We start from the raw sequence: 24,113 nt of genomic DNA, 5'->3' as shown, positions 1-24,113 counted from the left end.
GTACAGCAGAAAAGATACACCTACAAGGACCATATCAACTAACCTCAGGAGGCATGATTTAGTTTTTTTTCAGGACTGGCCAATAAAAGCCCAGAACACGAAGTCTCAAGGAGCTTCCTGGTTGGCAAAGGGAGAGTGGTATGTCCTTCAGACATGACAGTTCTACATTGGGAAGATTCCCAGACCTCACCTGTGCATCTTTTCCTTATGATGACCCTTATTTATATCGTTTTACTGTGATAAAAGCAGTAAGCACAGGTATAATATCTTCATTGAGTTCTTTGAGTCATTCTAGTGAATTAATGAATCCAAGGACGGTGTCCTCTTAACTCGTAAGGTCTGACCTAGCCCCCGGTGGCCAGGGACAGAGCGAGAGTATGTGCCATGGAGGGGTTGGTATCAGAAATGATTAAGTAGACAGGTAGAGGCTTGGTCAATGTCCTCATTATGGGGATTGGTTGCATGCTGATTCTTATCCTTGAAGCTGTCATAGTGTCTCGTGTATGTCAATACGTGTACTAGGCTTAGAGGATCCAGAGATGAATATTGTATAATCCCTGCCCTCCAGGATCTCACATTCTGATAACACAAATACACATTCTGTTTTATTGCCGTGTACTAAGTCCTCAAGGACAATGGTACAAACAAAGTGCTAAGGGAATAGTGGGGAAGGAGCCTACAGAGATTTTTTAAAGAAGGAAGTGGCATTTATACTGGCTTTTGTGGGATTCATAGATATTTACTTGGCAGAGAGAAGAAAGTAGAGAGTAATCTCAAGAAAGAGAGGATATTTTGTTATGGATGAATCGTAGTTTTTAAGAAATAACAGTTAAATGCTCAGCTGCTAACTAAAAGGTTGGCGGTTTGAACCCACTCAGCTACTTTGCATGAAAAGGACCTAACGATGTGCTTCTGTAAAGATTATAGCCAAGAAAACCCTATGGGGCAGTTCTACCCTGTCATATGGGATCGCTGTGAGTCCAAATCAACTCTACTGCACCTACCAACAACAACCTTAACAATGTTAGAAAATATTAACAATATTAACATTTCAGCAATGTATCGTTAAAGATGCACAGTTTTATCATACATATCTTAAAATAAGTTAGTGCTTAAAATTGTTCATATCACTTGAAATTTCAGTAGTAGTAAATTATTTATAAAACAGTTCCTTCGAGGGGTCGAGGACCTTCAGAAGGAAAGAATTGTACTGAGCAGTCTACTTTCAGCTAATGTGAGGGAAGATAAAGAGCTGGTTCTTTCTAATTCTTAGAGAATTGAGATAAAACTGAGGGCTTATAAAAGATCAAATAAGAAGACAAATACTCCTACTTCTTGGTAGCAGAAAGGGCAAGGAACAAAAGAAAATCTCTCTTTTAGGAAAGCAGAAGTTTAAAATTCTGTGAATAAATCTTGATATAATGGGAAATAATCCTTTAAAATGTAACGACTTTCATTCTGAAATAAATTATGATTCTAAAAGGTACCATCTTTTCTTTAAAGCACTACTTGGGGGAAATGAGCTGAACACTTGGTTTGTATTTCAATTAAAGTACTGTTTTTTTTAAGTCACCAAATATTTGTTGATTTCCTGGTTTTGTATATATTTTTATTCCTTCCACTTTGGCTTGTCCCATTTATTCTAGACAGATAACTGAAACATGTATAAATGAGAATTTATACCTGTAAATGTAGTTTTCATGTGCCAGGGTACTAACCATGCTATCCAATTTATCTTATATCATAAAGCAAAGATGCTTACTCTGTGCATTTAGCCTAATTTTGGAAATTTTCTTAAAAAGCATAACCCTGATTTTTTCAGTTATTCTTAGTTACTACTCATTCTATTAAGTCGGGGTGATGCAATATGACTTCTGAAGGTAGGCACCACACTGAAATATTTCATGTTTTCATTGATGCTTGCCATTTGGTGAAGAGAACATTCTATTTGTTCTAGATTGGTAGACTGATGTAGAAAAAAAAATTTTCTGAATAATTGTTTCTTCTATTAATTACAAGACTATGAAACTTGAAAAATCCTCAGCAGAGGGCAGGGATCTTTATCTGCTTTGTTCACTGATATATCCAACCATTTAAAATAGTACCTTTGCAAGTGTTTAACAAATATTTGTTGATGGAATAAATTTCTAGCATACCTTCTAATCACTAAGTATAGCTTTTTTATTCTCCTGATTGACCTATTTCTTCTTTAGCTATATTATCTTTATTCTATAAAAGCACAGGACACATGCATGTATCCCTCTCCCCACTCATACAAACACTTCAAATATTTAGGTTGTTGTTGTTAGTGGCCGTCGAGTCGGTTCTGATTTATAGCGACCCTGGACACAATAGAATAAAACACAGCCCTGTCCTTTGTTGTCCTCACAATCTTTGCTGTGCTTGAGCCCATCTTGCTGAGGGTCTTAACTCTTTTTCACTGACCCTCTGCTTTACCAAGCATGATGTCCTTCTCCAGGGACTAATCCCTCCTGATAACATGTCCAAAGTATGTGAGATATAGTCTTGCCATCCTTGCTGCTAAGCAGCATTCTGGTTGTACTTCTTCCAAGACAGATTTGTTTGTTCTTTTAGCAGTCCTTGGTATATTCAGTATTCTTTGTCTTCACCGTAATTCAAAGGCATCAATTCTTCTTTGGTCTTCCTTATTCATTGTCCAGCTTTTACATTCATATGAGGCAATTGAAAACACCATGGCTTGGGTCAGACACACCTTAGTCTTCAAGGTGACATCTATGCTTTTCAACACTTTAAAGAGGTCTTTTGCAGCAGATTTGCCCAATGCAGTGTGTCTTTTGATTTCTTGACTGCTGCTTCCATGGGTGTTGATTATGGATCCAAGTAAAATGAAATCCTTGACAACTTCAATCTTTCCTCTCTTTATCGTGTTGTTGCTCATTGGTGCAGTTGTGAGGATTTTTGTTTTCTTTATGTTGAGGTGCAATCCATATTGAAGGCTGTGGTCTTTGATCTTCATCAGTAAGTGCCTGAAGTCCACTTTGAGCAAGCAGGTTGTTAAAGACTTTTTCTCCAATCCTGATGCCCCCTTCTTCTTCATATAGTCCAGCTTCTCAGGTTATTTGCTCAGCATACAGATTGAATAGGTATGGTGAAAGGATACAACCCTGACGCACACCTTTCCTGACCTTAAACCACGCAGTAGCCCCTTGTTCTGCTCAAACAACTGCCTCTTGATCTATGTACAGGTTCCTCATGAGCACAAATAAGTGTTCTGGGATTCCTGTTCTTTGCAGTGTTATCTATAATTTCTTATGATCCACACAGTTGAATGCCTTTGTGTAGTCAATAAAACATAGGTAAACTTCTTTCTGGTATTCTCTGCTTTCAGCCAGGATTCATCTGACATCAGCAGTGATATTCCTGGTTCTACGTCCTCTTCTGAATCCAGCTTGAATTTCTGGCAGTTCCCTGTGGATATACTGCTGTAGCTGCTTTTGAATGATCTTCAGCAAAATTTTACTTGCATGTGATATCATGTCTGCGTTCCATTGGATCACGTTTCTTGAGAATAGACATAAATGTGGATGTTTTCTAGTCAGTTGGCCACGTAGCTGTCTTCCAGATTTCTTAGCATAGACGAGTGAGCACTTCCAGTGCTGCATCCATTTGTTGACACATCCCAATTGATATTCCGTCAATTCCTGGAGGCTTTTTTTTTCGCCAGCGCCTTCAGTGCAGCTTGGACTTCTTCCTTCAGTGCCATCAGTTCCTGATCATATGTTGCCTCCTGAAATGTTTGAACATCGACCGATTCTTTTTGGTATAGTGACTGTGTGTATTCCCATTTTGATGCTTCCTGGGTCATTTAACATTTTCACCTTAGAATCCTTCACTATTGCCACTTGGGGCTTGAATTTTTTCATCAGTTCTTTCAGTTTGAGAAATGCTAAGTGTGTTCTTCCCTCTTGGTTTTCTGTCTCAAGCTCTTTGCACATGTCATTATAAATACTTAACCTTGTCTTCTTGAGCCACCCTTTGAAATCTTCTGTTCAGCTATTTTACTTAATCATTTCTTCCTTTCGCTTTAGCTACGCAACGTTCAAGAGCAAGTTTCATAGTCTCTTCTGACACCCATTTTGGTCTTTTCTTTCTTTCCTGTCTTTTTAATGACCTCTTCCTTTCTTCATGCTTGATGTCCTTAATGTCATTCCACAACTTGTCTGGTCTTCGGTCATTAGTGTTGAACGCATCTAGTCTATTCTTAAAATGGTCTCTTAATTCAGGTGGGATATAACTCAAGGTCATACTTTGGCTCTCATGGACTTGTTCTGATATTCTTCAGTTTTAACCTGAACTTGCATATGAGCAATTAATGGTCTGTTCCACAGTCGGCCCCTGGCCTTGTTCTGACTGATGATAATGAACTTCTCCATTGTCTCTTTGCACAGATACAGTCGATTTGATTCCTGTGTATTCCATCTGGCAAGGTCCATGTGTATAGTTGCCGTTTATGTTGTTGAAAAAAAGTATTTGCGATGAAGAAGTCGTTGGTCTTGCAAAATTCTATCATTCGATCTCCAGCATTTTTTCTGTCACCAAGGCCATATCTTCCAACTATGGACCCTTCTTTGTTTCCAACTTTTGCATTCCAGTCCCCGGTAATTATCAGTGCATCCTGATTGCCTTTTCAGTCAATTTCAGACTGCAGAAGTTGGTAAGAATCTTTAATTTCTTTATCTTTGGCCTTGGTGGTTGGTGCGTAAATTTGAATAATAGTTGTATTAACTGGTCTTCTTTGTAGGTTTATGGATATCATCCTATCACTGGCAGCTTTATACTTCAGGATAGATCTTGAAATGTTCTTTTTGATGATGAATGTAACGCCATTCCTCTTTAAGTCGTCATTCTAGTGTAGTAGACCATGTGATTGTCTGATTCAAAGTGGGCAGTACCAGTCCATTTCAGCTCACTGATGCCTAGGATATCAATGTTGATGCATTCCCTTTCATTTTTGACAATTTCCAATTTTCCTAGATTTGTATGTCGTACATTCGTGTTCTGATTGTCAGTGGATGTCTTCAGCTGTTTCTTCTCACTTTGAGTTTTGCTACGTAAGCAGCTGAATGTCCCGAAAGCTTGACTCCATCCACGTCATTAAGGTTGACTTCACTCTGAGGAAGCAGCTCTTGCCTAGTCATATCTTGAGTGCTTTCCAACCTGAGGGGCTCACTTGCGGCACTGTATGAGACAGTGCTCTGCTGCTATTCATAAGGCTTAAACTGGCTAATTCTTTTTAGAAGTAGACTGCCAGGTCCTTCTTCTTAGTCTGTCTTAGTCTGGAAGCTCAACTGAAACCTGTCCACCATCAGTGACCCTGCTGGTATTTGAATACCAGTGGCATAGCTTCCAGCATAACAGCAACATGCAAGCCCCCATAGCATGACAAACTGACAGATACGTGGGGGTCAAATATTCATAGTGATGTACAGTATGCTAAACTTTATACTTAAAGGCAATGCTGAAAATAATATAGTATCATGAGTTTTATTTTTTAATTTTGTATGGAATTTTAAATGTCATCTGGTCCAACTTACTCATTTTAAGGTTGAGAACACTAAAGGCTTGAAATGTTATTAGCTCAAGGCCACTGTGCTAATTACTGGTGGTTGCAAAAACTAAAAACCAGCCCCCCAGGTGCTGGTCAAATCTTCTTTCCATACACATGATAAATAATTTCCTGACGGGGAAGTTTTTTTCCAGTTGAAATATTGAGTCACCATCATGACTTCTTCAGGCAAATATTTTGGTGCCCAAGCTATTTAAAAAAAAAGGATTTGTCACAAATACCATATTTTTAAGTAAATAATTTTTTTTTTTTAATGTGTGCTTTCTAAGTTTGTCAGCTGCACCCTTCCCTCTTGCTCACTATGCAAAATGCCTCCTGGGGGGAGGGCACAGTTGGCAAACAAATGTAGAAGGTAAACATTATTTGCATAAAAGTACGATATAAAAAGTGAGCACACTTGCATAGCCAAGGACTCTTTGGAGAGTCTGTACCTTCCAGGTCACTAATGCAGGGAGTACAGATCTGCCTGTCGATAGATATCATTCATATTGTCCATAGGTAATCTCTTGGATAGATTATTACTTTTACCATAAAAGAATTTAAATCTGTTTTAGTATCTTAAATTATATTTAAAAGCAAATTGGAATCTGAATAGTCAAGTACAGAATATTCTCATTTACTAGTATATAGACTCTTTTGGGCTCTGTTGCTTGTAGGTACAGGCTGATGAAGTAGGCAGTTATCTAGAAATTGTAAGGAAAGGATCAATCAAGAGCTTATGTTATAGCAGCACTATTTTTTTCACAAAAATGCTTTAACCATAGCAATCTTCATATTTTAGATAAAAGTAGTGGATTTTTATCTAAATTGGAGTTTATCTAGATTAGAGTTTCTAAGTGATTATTTTCTCTCTCTTTTGCCAAAAAAAAAAAAAAAAAAAACCTATGGATTTATACTTCTTGGAGGAGGGCATAGAAGAGAACATAAATTGGCTGAAATGAGAGTCTCTGTAGGTCTGTCCCAGTCGTACTCTGTAGGGACCTGTAGATTCACAGCCACCACAGTCACTGCCTCTATCTCACAGCAGTCCCTTGATGGGACCCTTCACAGTTAGTTAGGCATGTACAGACAGTCCCATTAAAATACATTAATTCACAGTGCCATAGATTAGAGCAAAATTTTCCTCTTTAAATATCCTGTTAAATTGACCCTAGTATTTTTACTTTCAGTAGACCATGCAAATATTTAGTGTTCTCTTTTAAATAAGGCACTTCTCAATATTTATCTTAGCATTTGTTATTTAGTAGTATTTTAGCATCATTTCTGTTTCTTCTCTGTGTTCTATTTCAAAGTGATCTTATTACAAACAGGAATGATTAGTAACATGTTTTTATTTCCCCATGCTTCAAAAACTAAGTTGATACTGTATTTTAGATAAGTAAGTATATCATAAAACATCATTTTGTGAGAGAAGGGCAACCATTCCAAGAACAATGACACTATATTTAATTATTAATTTTAAATGAGTTCATATTTTAAAAGACAGCTTCACAAATATAATTAGAAAAAGTAAGGGAAAATAAAAGGAGTGTGAATATTGGAATAAGCTTCTAGTTGGTAGTTAATTAATCCAATTTAGAGTTTCAGAAATGATAAACAATAAGGGGCAACTTTGATCAAATATGTGAAAACTTAATGTTTTTAAATCAACTTTGTTGAAGTTGAAAAATCCACTTAGGTTTTATCAGCTGGAGGTGACAGTATTATCAGAATGATCTGTTTCTGGCCCTGTAAAACGGGCTCCTGGAAGCACCGTGACATATAAGAACACAGTGAGCAAAAAGCCTAATTATTTGCTTAATTCTAAAGTTCTTCCTGTTGGTTTGTCAGACTCTGTAACAGATAACATAGAAAAAGCCTGTATGGCATGAATTTTTTTAGGATTTTATTTTTCCAATGGTATTTTTAAAGCAGCTGTGGAAAACTTGTGTAACCATGAATTACAGCCTTAATTTCTAAGAAAAATTTTATAAAAAATACATTATAAATGTAGAATTTAATTTTGTAAGAGCTCTATAGATTTAGCGTGATCAGGCGTTTGTTCATTTGCTATATGATAAATTGATTCTTAATTTATATTAATCTATTATTAATATTTTACTTAATAGTATTCAGCCCCTTAGAGGGCTGTTTGCTTATATGAAAGGAATAGTCTTACATTTCAGTAAATTGTGTATTCAGCTATAATTAAACAAAATTATATCGTGGTGATTTTTTTATTGTTTCTCAAAGAAAACAGTAAAAAAATTGAATTTTGAATAATTTTGGATTTTTATTGTTTGAATAATAGTAAACAATTTGAATGTTTGACTTAGCGTCTAAATTTGGTACCCAAAGCAGAGTGATCAGAAATATTCTCCTCCTACCCAACATTCAACGATCACTAAAATGATCCTTTTAGGACACTTTTCAGGCGGTTTTTGGACTGACAGTTTCAACACATCTCAGGAGCCACTGACTCACCTAACAATATAAATTGAGTTAAGTTTTAGCATTAAGAGCATTTTATCTTCTATTACAAGAATATACTTCATAATCTACTAGGCTCATAAAATACAAAGAAATTCCAACTTTAAAATCTATAATAAATTTTGAATTATAGCAAACCTGTAATGAGGGAAAGTCAAAGCTTTTCTGACCACAAATGACCCTCGGAAAAGAAATGTCTTTACCATTTTAAACAGAGCTACAAAAAAAAAAAAAAGGTGAAGAAATCTGGCAACTCTGAGACTATTAAGGAAATAAGATAACCAAAAAACGGGACAATTCAGTCAAAAGTATGCTCTCAGGAACTAATTTGTATAATTTAACCAATAAGCCTCCTCCTGAAGTCTTTCCTGAGATTAAATTATCTAAATTTCATAATCTTATTTTTTACCAGTTATATATCCTTACTCTAATAATAATATATAATTGGAAAAAGTTTTGCCATGGTTATCTCAGTCATCTCTAATGTTTTTACATTTTCTTTGGAACATGTTCCATTTAGTCTTCAAAATATAAAATAAGATGGTAATCATTCTTAAAATCATTTTTTCCACCAAAAGCAGCCACGTAGAGAAGTAAATTGAGTTTTGTATAGTTCTAAAAATTTTTTGCCATTAATTTATTTTCAAATTTGTATTTCACATTGTGCTTTCTCTTTTGTTTTTGTTTGTTTGACTTCAATAGCCTTTTATGTCACCTCGGTACCCTGGAGGTCCAAGGCCCCCCTTGAGGATACCTAACCAGGTAAGATTTATGTGCAATTTAAGTTTTATTAAGAATCAATAACGAGCTTGGAAATGTTACAAACATTTCTTGTCTGATAGAATTATTAAAGTATCCTTGCTCCATTCTGTGGAATGCTACTTTAGTTACATATAATCTACTTCAGGGGTCAGCAAACTGCAGCGCATAGGCTAGCTGACTGTTTCGGTAAATAAAGTTGTACTGAAATACAGCCACTCTCATTGTATTGCCCTTTTGCATGACAGCGGCAGAGCAGAGTGATGGCAGAGACCGTATGCGGCCTGCAAGCCTTAAGTATTTACTGTCTGGGTCTTCATGGTGCTTAAATAGCTCATCCATAGCCTTCTGTATTATGTAGGTGTGAGGTTCCTGAAATCTGAAATAATGAAATAAGAGGTTCTTAAAGAGTTAGCTGATCAATGGACTCTGCCTTATACTTTTAACCTAATTAAAAAAAAAAAAAAAGTCATTTTGGTAAATGCGGATTATCTTCTTGTTTAAAGAATGGCATCGAATATTTTTATGAACATATTTTGGTTTATTTTCATGGTAGTTTTAATATCATGCCTATAACATTCGCATCAAATAGCTTAAATAATGGCATACCAGGCATATAATTAGGTGGTTCCAGAAGGGTTGAATCTATTAATGAATAAATTGTTAACCTAACAATAAATCATCCACCTTTTTTCTTTTGTTAACCACAAGAGCTCTGAGATTTCATAAACTTTTGTTCTTAGTCTTTATCAATATCTTTTTATTATGCTAAAAAGAATGAAACAGAATTTTTGCTTTCAGGGAGTTTACAGTTTAATTTGGGGATTCAGGAAATGTGACGTATGTGACACAAGAAATTAAATGCTGAGCTGTATGGAATATTTACGTCAAGACAGTTGTCACTTTCTCAAATTCTGTTATTTATATACCTCAGCTTTATCCCAGATCTGATGTAAGGCTTGCCATCACAACTGTTTTTCTTTCATTTTTATGATCTTTCAATTTCTGCTTCCTTTCTGACTAAAAATAATGCATGAAAGTTGTACTTACTGAAACACCTATTAGCAATAGAATTCTGCTTCCCCTCTTCCTGGAATTATGCAGAGTCCTTGAATTTGTCCCAACTGAAGCAATATTCTCTACTTCTAGTGCACAGCGAGGAGTGCCAGTACCAGATCCACCCCCAGGGAAGGACTTTAAACGGGAGGCAGTGCTGGATGTCTCATGGTTTCAGTGCTTGCCAGTCTTCGCGTAGCAGCTGGAGTGCGTTTCTCCAGACTGAATCTGCATTCAGTGCATGGGGCCAGGGGAAAATGGCATGAAATAGGAAGGGGAAGTGCACAGACGCCAAGTGTTCCAACATACGGGAATTTTATTTTCTCTGTGGGTGAACCTGTATATATTGACAGTCAGATCTACTTATGTACAGTGAAGCCTGCGAGAGCCAGAACACAATGGAACTGCCTTGTTTTTCCAGGTCCTAAAAGTTTTCTGCCTTTGACAGGGTACAGTCTTAACACTTACCTAATGCTCTTTATTAGTGGAAAATAATTTGTTTTCCTTCTCTGACAGGTTTCTGCCTCACACATGTTCTGGCTTTTACAGGTTGGACTGTAGGTGCCTAGTGTTTTAAATTTCTTTTTAAAGAGCAGAAATTTGCATCTTTTATTGGCGTCTTTATGGTGTTTAAATATCCCGTCCACAGCCTTGTATATTACACAGGTGTGAGGTTCCTGAAAATCTGAAATAGGGAAATGTGAGATTCTTAGGAAGGTTTTTGACTCTGTATATCCATATCAAAGATGAAAAATGTGACAGAATTATTGGAATTGTGACTTGTTGGAATGCCTGCTATGTGTAAGGTGTTATGCTAGGTTTCATATCTACAGAATAACAGAAAGTAAGATCCACTTTCAGGAAGAGGAGTGAGTTGATGGTAGGGGTGTGAAACTGTAAAAGTAGATCGTTTGAATTTTCTTAAGAACAAGTATGTAGTGCCTTTGGGTTTTTTAAAAGGGATATTACAGAGTTAAAGAAAACAATGAAGGTTTGTATATAGGCTCTCTTTCCTCAAGAATCTTAAACAGTCTTTACCTAAATGTATTTTAAAACAAGTGTACTCTTCTATGAATGGCTCTTTTTTATTTTGTGTTTCTCCATATATAGTTAAAAAAAAAAAAAAAAACCTGTTGCCGGGGAGTTGATTTCGACTCGTAGCGACCCTGTAGAACAGAGTAGGACTGCAAGTAGAACTTCCAAGGAGCAGCTGGTAGACTCGAACTGCTTGCTGACCTCTTGGTTGGCAGCCGAGCTCTTAACCACTGTGCCACCAGGGCTCCCCATATATAGTTACACTTAGTTAATTCAAACTCCTTCATTCAAAGTAAAAATATTCTACATTTACACTATTTTTCAAAAAGAATTTTCTGAGTAAATGAATCACGTCAATATCGTAAACAGTGTTGTATGAACAATGTTTAACCTATTTAGGAGGATGACCTTTTCAAACAATAAACATGGTTTTTCAATTTCATTATCTAGTCATTAAGGTAGAATTGACTTTAAGTAGAATTAGTGATTAATTGGAATAATGTATATGAAAACACAAATATTGATAAATATTTCATGCTTCAGTTTTCATTTAAATTGATACAAAGTAATGAAATTTGTTTTACTGCTAAGGCCTATCTAAGAAAATAAAAAGTGAAATATTCACCTCTTCAGTGATACTGATTGGTCATTTTAAATATGCGAAAGACATCCCTTACATAAACAGAGCCTTCAGAATTTATGATTACTAATGATTTTTTTTTTTTTTTTTTTTTAATGATTAGACTATTAGACTGTAGATTTTAATTTAAGTTTTCCCAAGATGGTTTTCATGGTTCTGGACTAAATCCACAATGGTTTAAACTGTTTGTATATTTATATGCCTAGATGTTTAGAATATGATATAATGTCACTATGCTGAAAAAATTATAGGGAAGGATAATAGTTTCCAAAATTATGAAAGGAAAGTAAAATTTAAAAATCTGGAAAAATAGGTAATAAGGCAGAGGATAAACTTATAGGAGGAAACATATATTAAACATAGAAATGAAGTTCACAAAATATATTTGACTATACAGTTTTACACTGAAATTCGTTCAGATGCCGGAAAAGGGAAAGAGTCACTGATATTGTAGCATCCATAACTTACAGTCTCCTTTTCATGGATAAAATGTATAATCAGGAAAATTCACAGTATTTATTCAACACTATACTAAGGAAATTGAGGCAAGCAGAAATCAGACTATCAAGGAGATGGATGATACCAAGAATAATTAAAAATATGAGTTATTGATCCTATAGAATTGTGAGGAGCCCTGGTAACAAAGTGGTTAAGGGGTCAGGCTGCTAAGGAAAAGGTTGGCAGTTTGAATCTACCAGCTGCTCCTTGGAAACCCTACGGGGCAGCTGTATTCTGTCCTATAGTTTCACTGTGAGTCGGAATCGACTCGACGACGGTGAGTTTTATAGAGTTTTGAGACTTTAAACTCTATCTCTCAACATTCCTGAAACACTGTCAACAGGTTTATAAATTGAAATGATGCATGGTTAGTGGTCTTGTCCATTTTATATTTTAAAGCTCAATTTAGTATTCTCAAAACATACTGTATCAGCCACTCTACTGAAAATCCTTAAAAGCTATCTGTCCAATAATAGATGAATGATTAAATGAATTATGGTATATCCATATAATGAAGTGATGTGCAGCTATTAAGAAGGATGCTATAGGATTACATTTACTGATATGATAAAATATTCATAATCTATAAAAAATTATAACCAAACATAAAAAAGAAAGCCACAAAACATTATATATGCAATATATCATCTTTGCTGTATAGATGTACAGACTCAGACTTCTCCCCACTCACGCCCCCCGCACAAATACAGGTTTGTCAAAAAGACTATAAGGAGCATATCTTTTATTTATGGGTAGTGGGATTATTTAAAAATTTTTTTTTAAGTTTTGCATTAAGCAAGCATTCAATTTTTGATTAAAAATATATTCATGATTAATTATATATATAGATAAATAAAAGATACTTTATTCTTCTGGAAATTCCATAGATAGGAATATTCTTTATTATTATTGAATACTTAGTGCTCACATGGTAAGAAGGAAAACAATGGATGCTAAAAATAGGAAAAATCTTAAAGATAATTTTTTCATCAGTTTTCAGACAGGGGAAAACCGGTAAGGCATTTGAGCAGAAAACAAGTTGGTGGGGGCATTTACTCTTATATTTACATTTTATATTTAAGATAAATCTATCATCAACCAAGGTATCTGTATTTCAAACAAACTACATGTTTACTCTTCATTACATGTTCTCTTACTCAGAATTAATGCTATTTACCATTCATGTCTGTTGCCAGTAATTTCCTATCTTTTAAAAATTTTTCACATGCAGAGTTTGGCTTTTCTTTAAATGATAAAAATATAAGAGAAAGACTTGACTTAGCCAGATAAAGAGAAATATGTTCTTCATTGAGTAGATAATAGGAGTCTTACAGCTGATGTTGTAAAGATGATGACTTTAGTGAAGTAACTTTAAAAATTAAATATATTGTACCTGTTTAATATAAATTAGTGGGTAATGATGAAAGCATAAAGTGGCTTCTTTGGCTAGTTCAAAATGCCCTCTTTTATCCTTATAGTTTGCTGTTATGATAATTATACTATTAATATATTTAAACTATTGTTTGAAAGCCAATGAAACAGGATTAAAAGCATTATTTCCTTATAAATTTGAATTATGAGTTATATCCTCAGATATATCTTTTTTCAATTATTTTCTACCTTTGTAGGCCAGAGGTGATTAACAAATCATGTTTGGCAAAAAAGGAAATTCATTCTTTCCCAACCAAGAAACAATGATGAATAAAGAACTAAATGTAAAGAAATCTTAATCAAGATTTCTATAAAGATTATGCTCTATTTTTCATAGAGGAATAGAAACAAAGACTTTTCAATTGTTCTTCTATTCTAAGATAAACTAGAAAAAGGAAAATTTTGAAGAAAATGGTAACTGTTGCTAGAACATGATGTCTCCAATGAGATTCATAAATTTAGTCAAAATCCAGAGTGTAAAATTCTAACTATTTAGAGACTTAAAAAAGTTAGAAGTTCACTCAGCTGCTATTAGAATCTGGTGCACACAACTATCACCACTACTTCTCTAGGTGGATAGGTGACAGTCTGCATCGCACACTTGATGACCCAAAATCAGATTCTACTCAAGATTAGTGAATGGACTCAGGCATAGATATCTGGTAACAGCCCAAACCAGCTGGTAATAGGTCATAAGTGAGTCAAGGGCTACAACAATCAAGACAGCGCAATCTAGTAGCCTATCTACGTATATTGAAAGAAAACAAAAGATAAGACTCAGTGAGCAAATATAGAATAAACCACTACTATTATATCTTTTTTTTTATTATATCTTAGTGATGGCTCAGAGACAGCAGTCGATATCAAATCACATAAAGAAGCAGACCATGACTGCTTCTACAACCCCCCAAACTAAAGAACCAAATCTTTCCCAAATGATACAATCCTGGAATTGCCAGATACAGAATATAAAAAAACTAATTTACAGAATGCTTCAAGACATCAGGGATGACCTCAGAAATGAAATAAGGCAAGCTACAGAAAAAGCCAAGGAACACACTAATAAAGCAGTTGAAGAACTAAAAAAGATTATTCAAGAACATAGTGGAAAAATTGATAAGTTGCAAGAATCCATAGAGAGAGAGCATTCAGAAATCCAAAAGATTAACAATAAAATTACAGAATTAGACAACGCAATAGGAAGTCAGAGGAGCAGACTCGAGCAATTAGAATGAAGACTGGGAAATCTGGAGGACCAGGGAATTAACACCAATATAGCTGAAAAAAAATCAGATAAAAGAATTAAAAAAAATGAAGAAACCCTAAGAATCATGTGGGACTCTATCAAGAAGGAAACTTGCGTGTGATTGGAGTCCCAGAAAGGGAGGGGTAACAGAAAACACAGAGAGAATAGTTGAAGATCTGCTGGCAGAAAACTTCCCTGACATCATGAAAGATGAAAGGATATCTATCCAAGATGCTCATCGAACCCCATTTAAGATTGATCCAAAAAGAAAAACACCAAGACATATTATCATCAAACCTGCCAAAACCAAAGATAAAGAGAAAATTTTAAAAACAGCCAGGGAGAAAAGAAAGGTCTCCTTCAAGGGAGAATCAATAAGAATAAGTTCAGACTACTCAGCAGAAACCATGCAGGCAAGAAGGCAATGGGATGACATATACAGAGCACTGAAGGAGAAAAACTGCCAGCCAAGGATCATATATCCAGCAAAACTCTCTCTGAAATATGAAGGCGAAATTAAGATATTTACAGATAAACACAAGCTTAGAGAATTTGCAAAAATCAAACCAAAGCTACAAGAAATACTAAAGGAAATTGGTCAGAAAACCAATTATATCAGGTACCAGCACAACACAAGGTCACAGTACAGAGCATCCTGATATCAACTCAAATAGGGAAACGACAAAAACAAATTAAGATTAATTAAAAAAAAAAAAAAAAAAAAAAACGCTCAAAACAGGGAATCATTGAAGTCAATATGTAAAAGATCACAATAATCAAAAAGGGACTAAATACAGGTGGCATAGAACTGCCATATGGAGAGGGATACAAGGCGATATAGGATAATACAAGTTAGGTTTTTACTTAGAAAAATAGGGGTAAATAATAAGGTAACCACAAAGAGGTATAACAACTCCATAACTCAAAATAAAAACCAAAAAAAAGTAACAACTCAACAAATATAAAGTCAAATACTATGAAAATGAGGAACACACAATTTACAAAGAAAAATGTCTCAGCACAAAAAAGTAAGTGGAAAAATGAAATTGTCAACAACACACATAAAAAGGCATCAAAATGACAACACTGAACACATACTTATCTATAATTATGCTGAATGTAAATGGACTAAATGCACCAATAAAGAGACAGAGAGTCTCAGACTGGATAAAGAAACACGATCCGTCTATATGCTGCCTGCAAGAGACACACCTTAGAATTAAGAGACACAAACAAACTAAAACTTAAAGGATGGGAAAAAAAATATATCAAGCAAACAATAAGCAAAAAAGAGCAGGAGTAGCAATATTAATTTCTGACAAAATAGACTTTAAAGTTAAATCCACCACAAAGGATAAAGAAGGACACTACATAATGATAAAAGGGACAATTGACCAGGAAGATATAACCATATTAAATATTTATGCACCCAATGACAGGGCTGCAAGATACATAAAACAAATTTTATCAGAACTGAAAAGTGAGATAGACACCTCCACAATTATAGTAGGAGACTTCAACACACCACTTTTAGAGAAGGACAGGACATCCAGTAAGAAGCTCAATAGAGACACGGAAGACCTAATTACTACAATCAACCAACTTGACCTCATTGACTTATACAGAACTCTCCACCCAACTGCTGCAATGTATACTTTTTTTTCTAGTGCACATGGAACATTCTCTAGAATAGACCACATATTAGTCATAAAACAAACCTTTGCAGAGACCAAAACATCGAAATATTACAAAGCATCTTCTCAGACCACAAGGCCATAAAAGTGGAAATCAATAACAGAAAAATTGGGGAAAGAAATCAAATATGTGCAAACTGAATAATACCCTGCTCAAAAAAGACTGGGTTATAGCAGACATTAAGGAGGGAATAAAGAAATTCATAGAATGCAACGAGAATGAAAATACTTCCTATCAAAACCTCTGGGACACAGCCAAAGCAGTGCTCAGAGGCCAATTTATATCGATAAATGCACACATAACAAAAAGAAGAAAGAGCCAAAATCAGAGAAGTGTCCCTACAACTTGAACAAATAGAAAGTGAGCAACAAAAGAATCCATCAGGCACCAGAAGAAAACAAATAATAAAAATTAGAGCGGAACTAAATGAATTAGAGAACAGAAAAACAATGGAAAGAATTAACAAAGCCAAAAGCTGGTTCTTTGAAAGAATTAACAAAATTGATAAACCATTGGCCAGACTGACTAAAGAAATACAGGAAAGGAAACAAATAACCCGAATAAGAAACGAGATGGGCCACATCACAACAGACCCAACTGAAATTAAAAGAATCATATCGGATTATTACGAAAAATTGTACTCTAACAAATTTGCAAACCTAGAAGAAATGGATGAATTCCTAGAAAAACACTACCTACCTAAACTAACACAATCAGAAGTAGAACAACTAAATAGACCCATAACAAAAAAAGAGATTGAAACGGTAATCAAAAAACTCCCAACAAAAAAAAGCCCTGGCCCGGATGGCTTTACTGCAGAGTTCTACCAGACTTTCAGAGAAGAGTTAACACCACTACTACTAAAGGTATTTCAAAGCATAGAAAATGACGGAATACTACCTAACTCATTCTATGAAGCCACCATATCCCTGATACCAAAACCAGGTAAAGACATCACAAAAAAAGAAAATTACAGACCTATATCCCTCATGAACATAGATGCAAAAATCCTCAAGAAAATTCTAGCCAAAAGAATTCAACAACATATCAAAAAAATAATCCACCATGACCAAGTGGGATTTATACCAGGTATGCAAGGCTGGTTTAATATTAGAAAAACCATTAATGTAATCCACCATATAAATAAAACAAAAGACAAAAACCGCATGATCTTATCAATTGATGCAGAAAAGGCATTTGACAAAGTCCAACACCAATTTATGATAAAAACTCTCAGCAAAATAGGAATCGAAGGAAAATTCCTCAACATAATAAAGGGCATCTATACAAAGCCAACAGCCAACATCACTCTAAATGGAGAGAACCTGAAAGCATTTCCCTTGAGAACGGGAATCAGACAAGGATGCCCTTTATCACCGCTCTTCTTCAACATTGTGCTAGAGGTCCTAGCCAGAGCAATTAGGCTGGACAAAGAAATAAAGGGCATCCGGATCGGCAAGAAGGAAGTAAAATTATCTCTATTTGCAGATGACATGATCTTATACACAGAAAACCCTAAGGAATCCTCCAGAAAACTACTGAAACTAATAGAAGAGTTTGGCAGAGTCTCAGGTTATAAGATAAACATACAAAAATCACTTGGATTCCTCTACAATAACAAAAAGAACATCGAAGAGGAAATCACCAAATCAATACCTTTCACAGTAGCCCACAATAAGATAAAATACTTAGGAATAAATCTTACCAAAGATGTAAAAGACCCATACAAAGAAAACTAGAAAGTACTACTACAAGAAACTAAAAAGGTCCTACTTAAGTGGAAAAACATACCTTGCTTATGGATAGGAAGACTTAACATAGTAAAAATGTCTATTCTACCAAAAGCCATCTATACATACAATGCATTTCCGATCCAAATTCCAATGTCATTTTTTAATGTGATGGAGAAACAAATCACCAACTTCATATGGAAGGGAAAGAAGCCTCAGATAAGTAAAGCATTACTGAAAAAGAAGAAGAAAGTGGGAGGCCTCACTCTACCTGATTTCAGACCCTATTTTACAGCCACTGTAGTCAAAACGGCCTGGTACTGGTACAACAACAGGCACATAGACCAATGGAACAGAATTGAGAACCCAGATATAAATCCATCCATGTATGAGCAGCTGATATTTGACAAAGGCCCAGTGTCAGTTAATTGGGGAAAAGATAGTCTTTAACAAATAGTGCTGGCATAACTGGATATCCATTTGCAAAAAAATGGAACAGGACCCATACCTCACACCATGCACAAAAACTAACTCCAAGTGGATCAAAGACCTAAACATAAAGACTAAAACGATAAAGATCATGGAAGAAAAAATAGGGACAATGTTAGGAGCCCTAATACAAGGCATAAACAGAATACAAAACATTACCAAAAATGACGAAGAGAAACCAGATAACTGGGAGCTCCTAAAAGTCAAACACCTATGCTCATCTAAAGACTTCATCAAAAGAGTAAAAAGACCACCTACAGACTGGGAAAGAATTTTCAGCTATGACATCTCTGACCAGTGCCTGATCTCTAAAATCTATATGATTCTGTTAAAACTCAACCACAAAAAGACAAACAACCCAATCAAGAAGTGGGCAAAGGATATGAACACGCACTTCACTAAAGAAGATATTCAGGCAGCTAACAGATACATGAGAAAATGCTCTGGATCATTAGCCATTAGAGAAATGCAAATGAAAACCACGATGAGATTCCATCTCACTCCAACAAGGCTGGCATTAATCCAAAAAATACAAAATAATAAATGTTGGAGAGGCTGCGGAGAGATTGGAACTCTTATACACTGCTGGTGGGAATGTAAAATGGTACAACCACTTTGGAAATCTATCTGGCATTATCTTAAACAGTTAGAAATAGAACTACCATACAACCCAGAAATCCCACTCCTTGGAATATACCTGAGAGAAATAAGAGCCTTCACACAAACAGATATATGCACACCCATGTTTATTGCAGCTCTGTTTACAATAGCAAAAAGCTGGAAGCAACCAAGGTGTCCATCAACGGATGAATGGTTAAATAAATTGTGGTATATTCACACAATGGAATACTACGCATCGATAAAGGACAGTGACGAATCTGTGAAACATTTCATAACATAGAGGAACCTGGAAGGCATTATGCTGAGCGAAATTGTCAGAGGCAAAAGGACAAATATTGTATAAGACCACTATTATAAGATCTTGAGAAATAGTATAAACTGAGAAGAACACATACTTTTGTGGTTATGAGGTGGGGAAGGAGGGAGGGTGGGAGAGGGTTATTTACTGATTAGATGGTAGATAAGAACTACTTTAGGTGAAGGGGAGGACAACACTCAATACAGGAAAGGTCAGCTCAACTGGACTGGACCAAAAGCAAAGAAGTTTCCTGAATAAACTGAATGCTTCGAAGGTCAGTGGAGCAAGGGCAGAGGTTTGGGGACTATGGCTTCAGGGGACTTCTAAGTCAATTGGCAAAATAAATTCTATTAAGGAAACATTCTGCATCCCACTTTGAAATGTGGCGTCTGGGGTCTCAGATGCTAACAAGTGGCCATCTAAGATGCATCAATTGGTCTCAACCCACCTGGATCAAAGGAGAATGAAGAACACCACGGTCACAAGGTAATTATGAGCCCAAGAGACAGAAGGGGCCACATGAATTACAGACTTACATCATCTTGAGACCAGAAGAACTAGAATGATGCCTGGCCACAACCGATGACTGCCCTGACAGGGAGCACAACAGAGAACCCCTGAGGGATCAGGAGAACAGTGGGATGCAGACCCCAAATTCTCATAAAAAGACCAGGCTTAATGGTCTGACTAAGACTAGAAGAATCCCGGTGGTCATGGTCCCCAAACCTCCTGTTGGCCCAGGACAGGAACCATTCCAGAAGACAACTCGTCAGACATGGATTGGACTGGACAACGGCTTGAAGAGAGATGCTGATGAGGAGTGAGCTACTTGTATCAGGTGGACAGTTGAGACTATGTTGGCATCTGTCTGGAGAGGAGATGGGAGGGTAGGGAGGTTAGAAACTGGCAAAATGGCCATGAAAGGAGACACTGGAAGGAGAGGGTGGGCTGACTCACTGGGGGAGAGCAGGCGGGAGTATGTAGTAAGGTGTATATAAGTTTATATGTGAGAGACTCACTTGATTTGTAAACTTTCACTTAAAGCACAATAAAAATTACTTAAAAAAAAAAGATCATCCTGTAGAATTTAAGCACTGTTCTCCTTAAAACTGTTGAGGACATGAACGATAGGGCAAGACTAAAGAATTGTTCCCGCTTGACAGAGCCTGAAGAGAAATGATGTCTAAATGCAACATGTGTTCCATGAGATTCTGGTCCTGAAAAGAAACATTTTGGGGATAAATGGCAAAATTTGAATGAGGTCTGTGGGTGAACTGTATGGTAGTGTTTTATCAGTGCTGTCTTTATGACTTAGAAGATTGTGTGTTGGTTATGTGGGAAAATTTCCTTGTTTTGGGAACTACACTCTACAGTATTAAGGTATGATGAGGCATCATGTCTATAACTTACTCTCAAGTGGCTCCAGAAAAGACCAATGATAACAGAGAAAGGGAGAGAGTATGATGGGAAAAATGAGACGAAATGTTAACAGTTGGGGAATCAGAGTCAGGGCATACGGGAATTCTTTGTATTGTTCATTCAACTTTTCTGTAAGTTTGAAAAAAAATTTTTTTTAAGCACTAAAAAACAGAACTTACCCCAGACTGGGGCTATAGGACAGAATTTTATTAGGTAGTAATCCCTAAACTGAAATCTAAAATGTAAATTGGCAGTAGTCACTTAAGGGTCTGTGAGCTCCTTGAGAGATTTTTTAGTTCAGTTTAAACTGTTTGTGTTTAATGGCTGGCATTTAGTTGTTTGTCAGTTGAATGCGTGAATTGAAACTGAAGGAAGTTTGGTATGATTGGAGATTAGAATGTGAATGTGGCAGTGGCAAGAAATGAGGCTGGAAATGTAAGCAGGAACTGATCATACAGTAGGAACATTTGAAAAGATTTAAAAAATGGCTTGAGAAATGGCAGCTTTCTACTGCATGCCAAGGTGACAAGTCAACGGTTCTGATCTGAATATCTAAGTTCTTTAATGTTAAATTTCTCTTGAAATATTTGAAAAATTTAACGAATTCAGACAGGTTTTATCCTTCTTTAAGTTAAATTAGTGAAACTTTGTAGAAATTCTCAACAACTGTCAGGATTGTGTATGTATACGTATGCATATGTTCTCGATCAGATCACCAGGATAAACCCTTTATAGCTTGATCCACCTGTAAGTGCTTGCTCAGACAACTGTATGTAGACACTTGTGGTTCAGTATATATTCAGTATTGTATCCCAGCAAAAAACTAGCCCTGTCTGTTAATCTCCGTCTTTTTCAATTCTAATTCTCCTTTTCCATAGAGCTAATCTTTTAACGTAATTGGAGTGTTATTTTCTAACAACTTCTTAGGGAAAGTGTGACTACAAAAAATATTATCAGCCCCTTGGCATATTAGTCCCGTTGCTGTTATAATCCCAAGTGAGTAAAACATTCTCTAGAAATAGAGAGCTTACATTTAAGAAGCAAAATTAGTTATTTTAGTATCCTTACAAAATTAATTTTTGGAAACAACACTACTTCTCAAAAAGAAATAGGCCAATTCTTGCCTAGATTCTTGTTCCCTTAAAATAAGTTAATTTGTTCACAACAAAACTGGGCAACAGTAGAATCCTTTTAGAATTAAAAACTAGTATTAGGTATATAGACCTATAATGTTTCTAAATGAGTGTGAAATGTGAGAAATCTTGAGAAATAAACAAAAATGCATTCTGCAATTGTATTATAGGAAGAGTATTTCAATTTTAAAGGGGAATTGTTAAAGCACTTATTTCATAAGTATTTACAATATTGCTTTTGTTTTGCTTTATTAAATATACTAGGCACTTGGAGGTGTCCCAGGAAGTCAGCCATTACTTCCCAGTGGAATGGACCCAACTCGACAACAAGGTGACTGCTCTAGAGTAAAAGTGACATTGATGTGCAGAACCTCAAAGGAAATCCTTTATTTTTTAAGGAAAGTTTTATTTGTATAAATCTTCCATGATGATACTGGTTTCATTTTTGCTGGTAATATGACCAAATAATTTATATTTTCAGCTAGCTCTTAATTATGTACAATAGTTGTTGTTATTATTGTTAGTTGCCATCAAGTCAAATCTGACTCATGGCGACCCCATGTGTGCAGAGTAGAATTGCTCCATGGGGTTTTTAATGCATGTACCATAGTGGGGACAGCGAAAACATAAGAAACAATATACAAATTATCTAAAAACCTGTATTTTACCTAATAACTTCATAAAATCTCTTATATAACTTCTAATAAGGAGAATTAAAATATGATCTTATCATTATCTTATCATTGCCTTTGCTTTTTTCATTTGGAGGAGTTAGTTCACCTGAAAGATCAGGAGTAGGAAAAGGGTGCTAAGTAACAGGAGTCTTATTAGTTTAACGAACCTGGTAATCAGATCCTTCCACAGAGACATTTAAGTACCACAGGTGTGTAAGGCTTTATCGTATACTTTTTTGCCCAAGCAAAGAGGAGCAAGTAGTGTAACAGAAGTCGTTCAGCACAGAATAGGAAGAAAATTGCAATCACAAGACAGTATTGGGGAGTGAGGGTATGTACTGGTAAAAGTGGCCTCGGAAGCCAAGAAGAGATGGTGTCAGTAACTTAGTCTCTTTGTAAAAAAAAAAAAAACCCATTGCCGTCTAGTCGATTCCAACTCTTAATGACCCTGTATGACAGAGTGGAACTGCCCCATAGGGTTTCCAAGGAGCTGCTAGTGGATTTGAACTGCTGACCTTTTGGTTAGCAGCCGAATGCTTAACCACTCTGCCACCATGGCTCCAAATCATATATACCTTTGGTTCGTTTGAGAAACTGTCTTTGTAAATAAGCCATTATAACACCAAGCAGGGAGGAGGCTACTGGGGTCTAGTTTAGCATTACATTGCTAGTATCTTCATACTTGTTCTTTTTTCCTTAGGACATCCAAATATGGGTGGGCCGATGCAGAGAATGACTCCTCCAAGAGGAATGGTGCCCTTAGGACCACAGGTAAATAATCAGTGCAGAAAGTTAGATGCTGGGCTTTTTGCCTTCACCTTATATAAACAAACTGTGTTATTTGCTGCATTTTATTATATGTGTTGATATAATATGGTTGTTAGATTCTTGAGAACATAATATCTGTAACATGTCCAAATCAATGTGATGACAAACCATATTGTAAAAGGTGCTATCATATATGCCTATGGTTCATTTGAGAAAACACACTATGTAGAAATTACTATAAAAAGACAATACCATTTGGTTAGTTATGATGAAGAAATGGTTATTTTAAGTTGGAACCTAGCTCATTGAAAATATTATGTAGAATAAGCATAAAACATATTTCCATAGATCATTTAAAGAATGCCATTGGTAATTATAACCATATTTTTTTGTAGGTTATGAAAAAAAATCAAGAACCATTTAGAAATAATCTTTAAAATGGGTCTATTGAACAGCATGCTATCATTATACATGGGGTGTTAGCTTATTTCTATACCACAATTTCCCAGAAGTATACACTGAGGTTGAGGCAGACCTAGATGTT

The 24,113-nt window shown here is 35.7% G+C and overlaps 1 protein-coding gene across 5 annotated transcripts in view; it reads left to right on the top strand.

Annotated features, from left to right (window-relative positions):
* SSBP2 (single stranded DNA binding protein 2) overlaps nucleotides 1-24,113 on the top strand; it is a 302,711-nt gene that overhangs the window by 227,031 nt on the left and 51,567 nt on the right. For all 5 annotated transcript variants that reach the window (XM_049866960.1, XM_049866967.1, XM_049866977.1 and 2 more), the window contains 3 exons: nucleotides 8,780-8,839; nucleotides 22,392-22,458; nucleotides 23,502-23,572. In XM_049866960.1, the coding sequence (XP_049722917.1) occupies nucleotides 8,780-8,839; nucleotides 22,392-22,458; nucleotides 23,502-23,572 (198 nt within the window). The remainder of the gene's footprint in view (nucleotides 1-8,779; nucleotides 8,840-22,391; nucleotides 22,459-23,501; nucleotides 23,573-24,113) is intronic.

Source organism: Elephas maximus, chromosome 2, assembly GCF_024166365.1.
Source record: "Elephas maximus indicus isolate mEleMax1 chromosome 2, mEleMax1 primary haplotype, whole genome shotgun sequence".
Lineage (NCBI taxonomy): Eukaryota > Metazoa > Chordata > Mammalia > Proboscidea > Elephantidae > Elephas > Elephas maximus.
The sequence above is the reverse complement of the archived record's forward strand: the minus strand, read 5'-3'. Positions and strand labels throughout refer to the sequence as shown.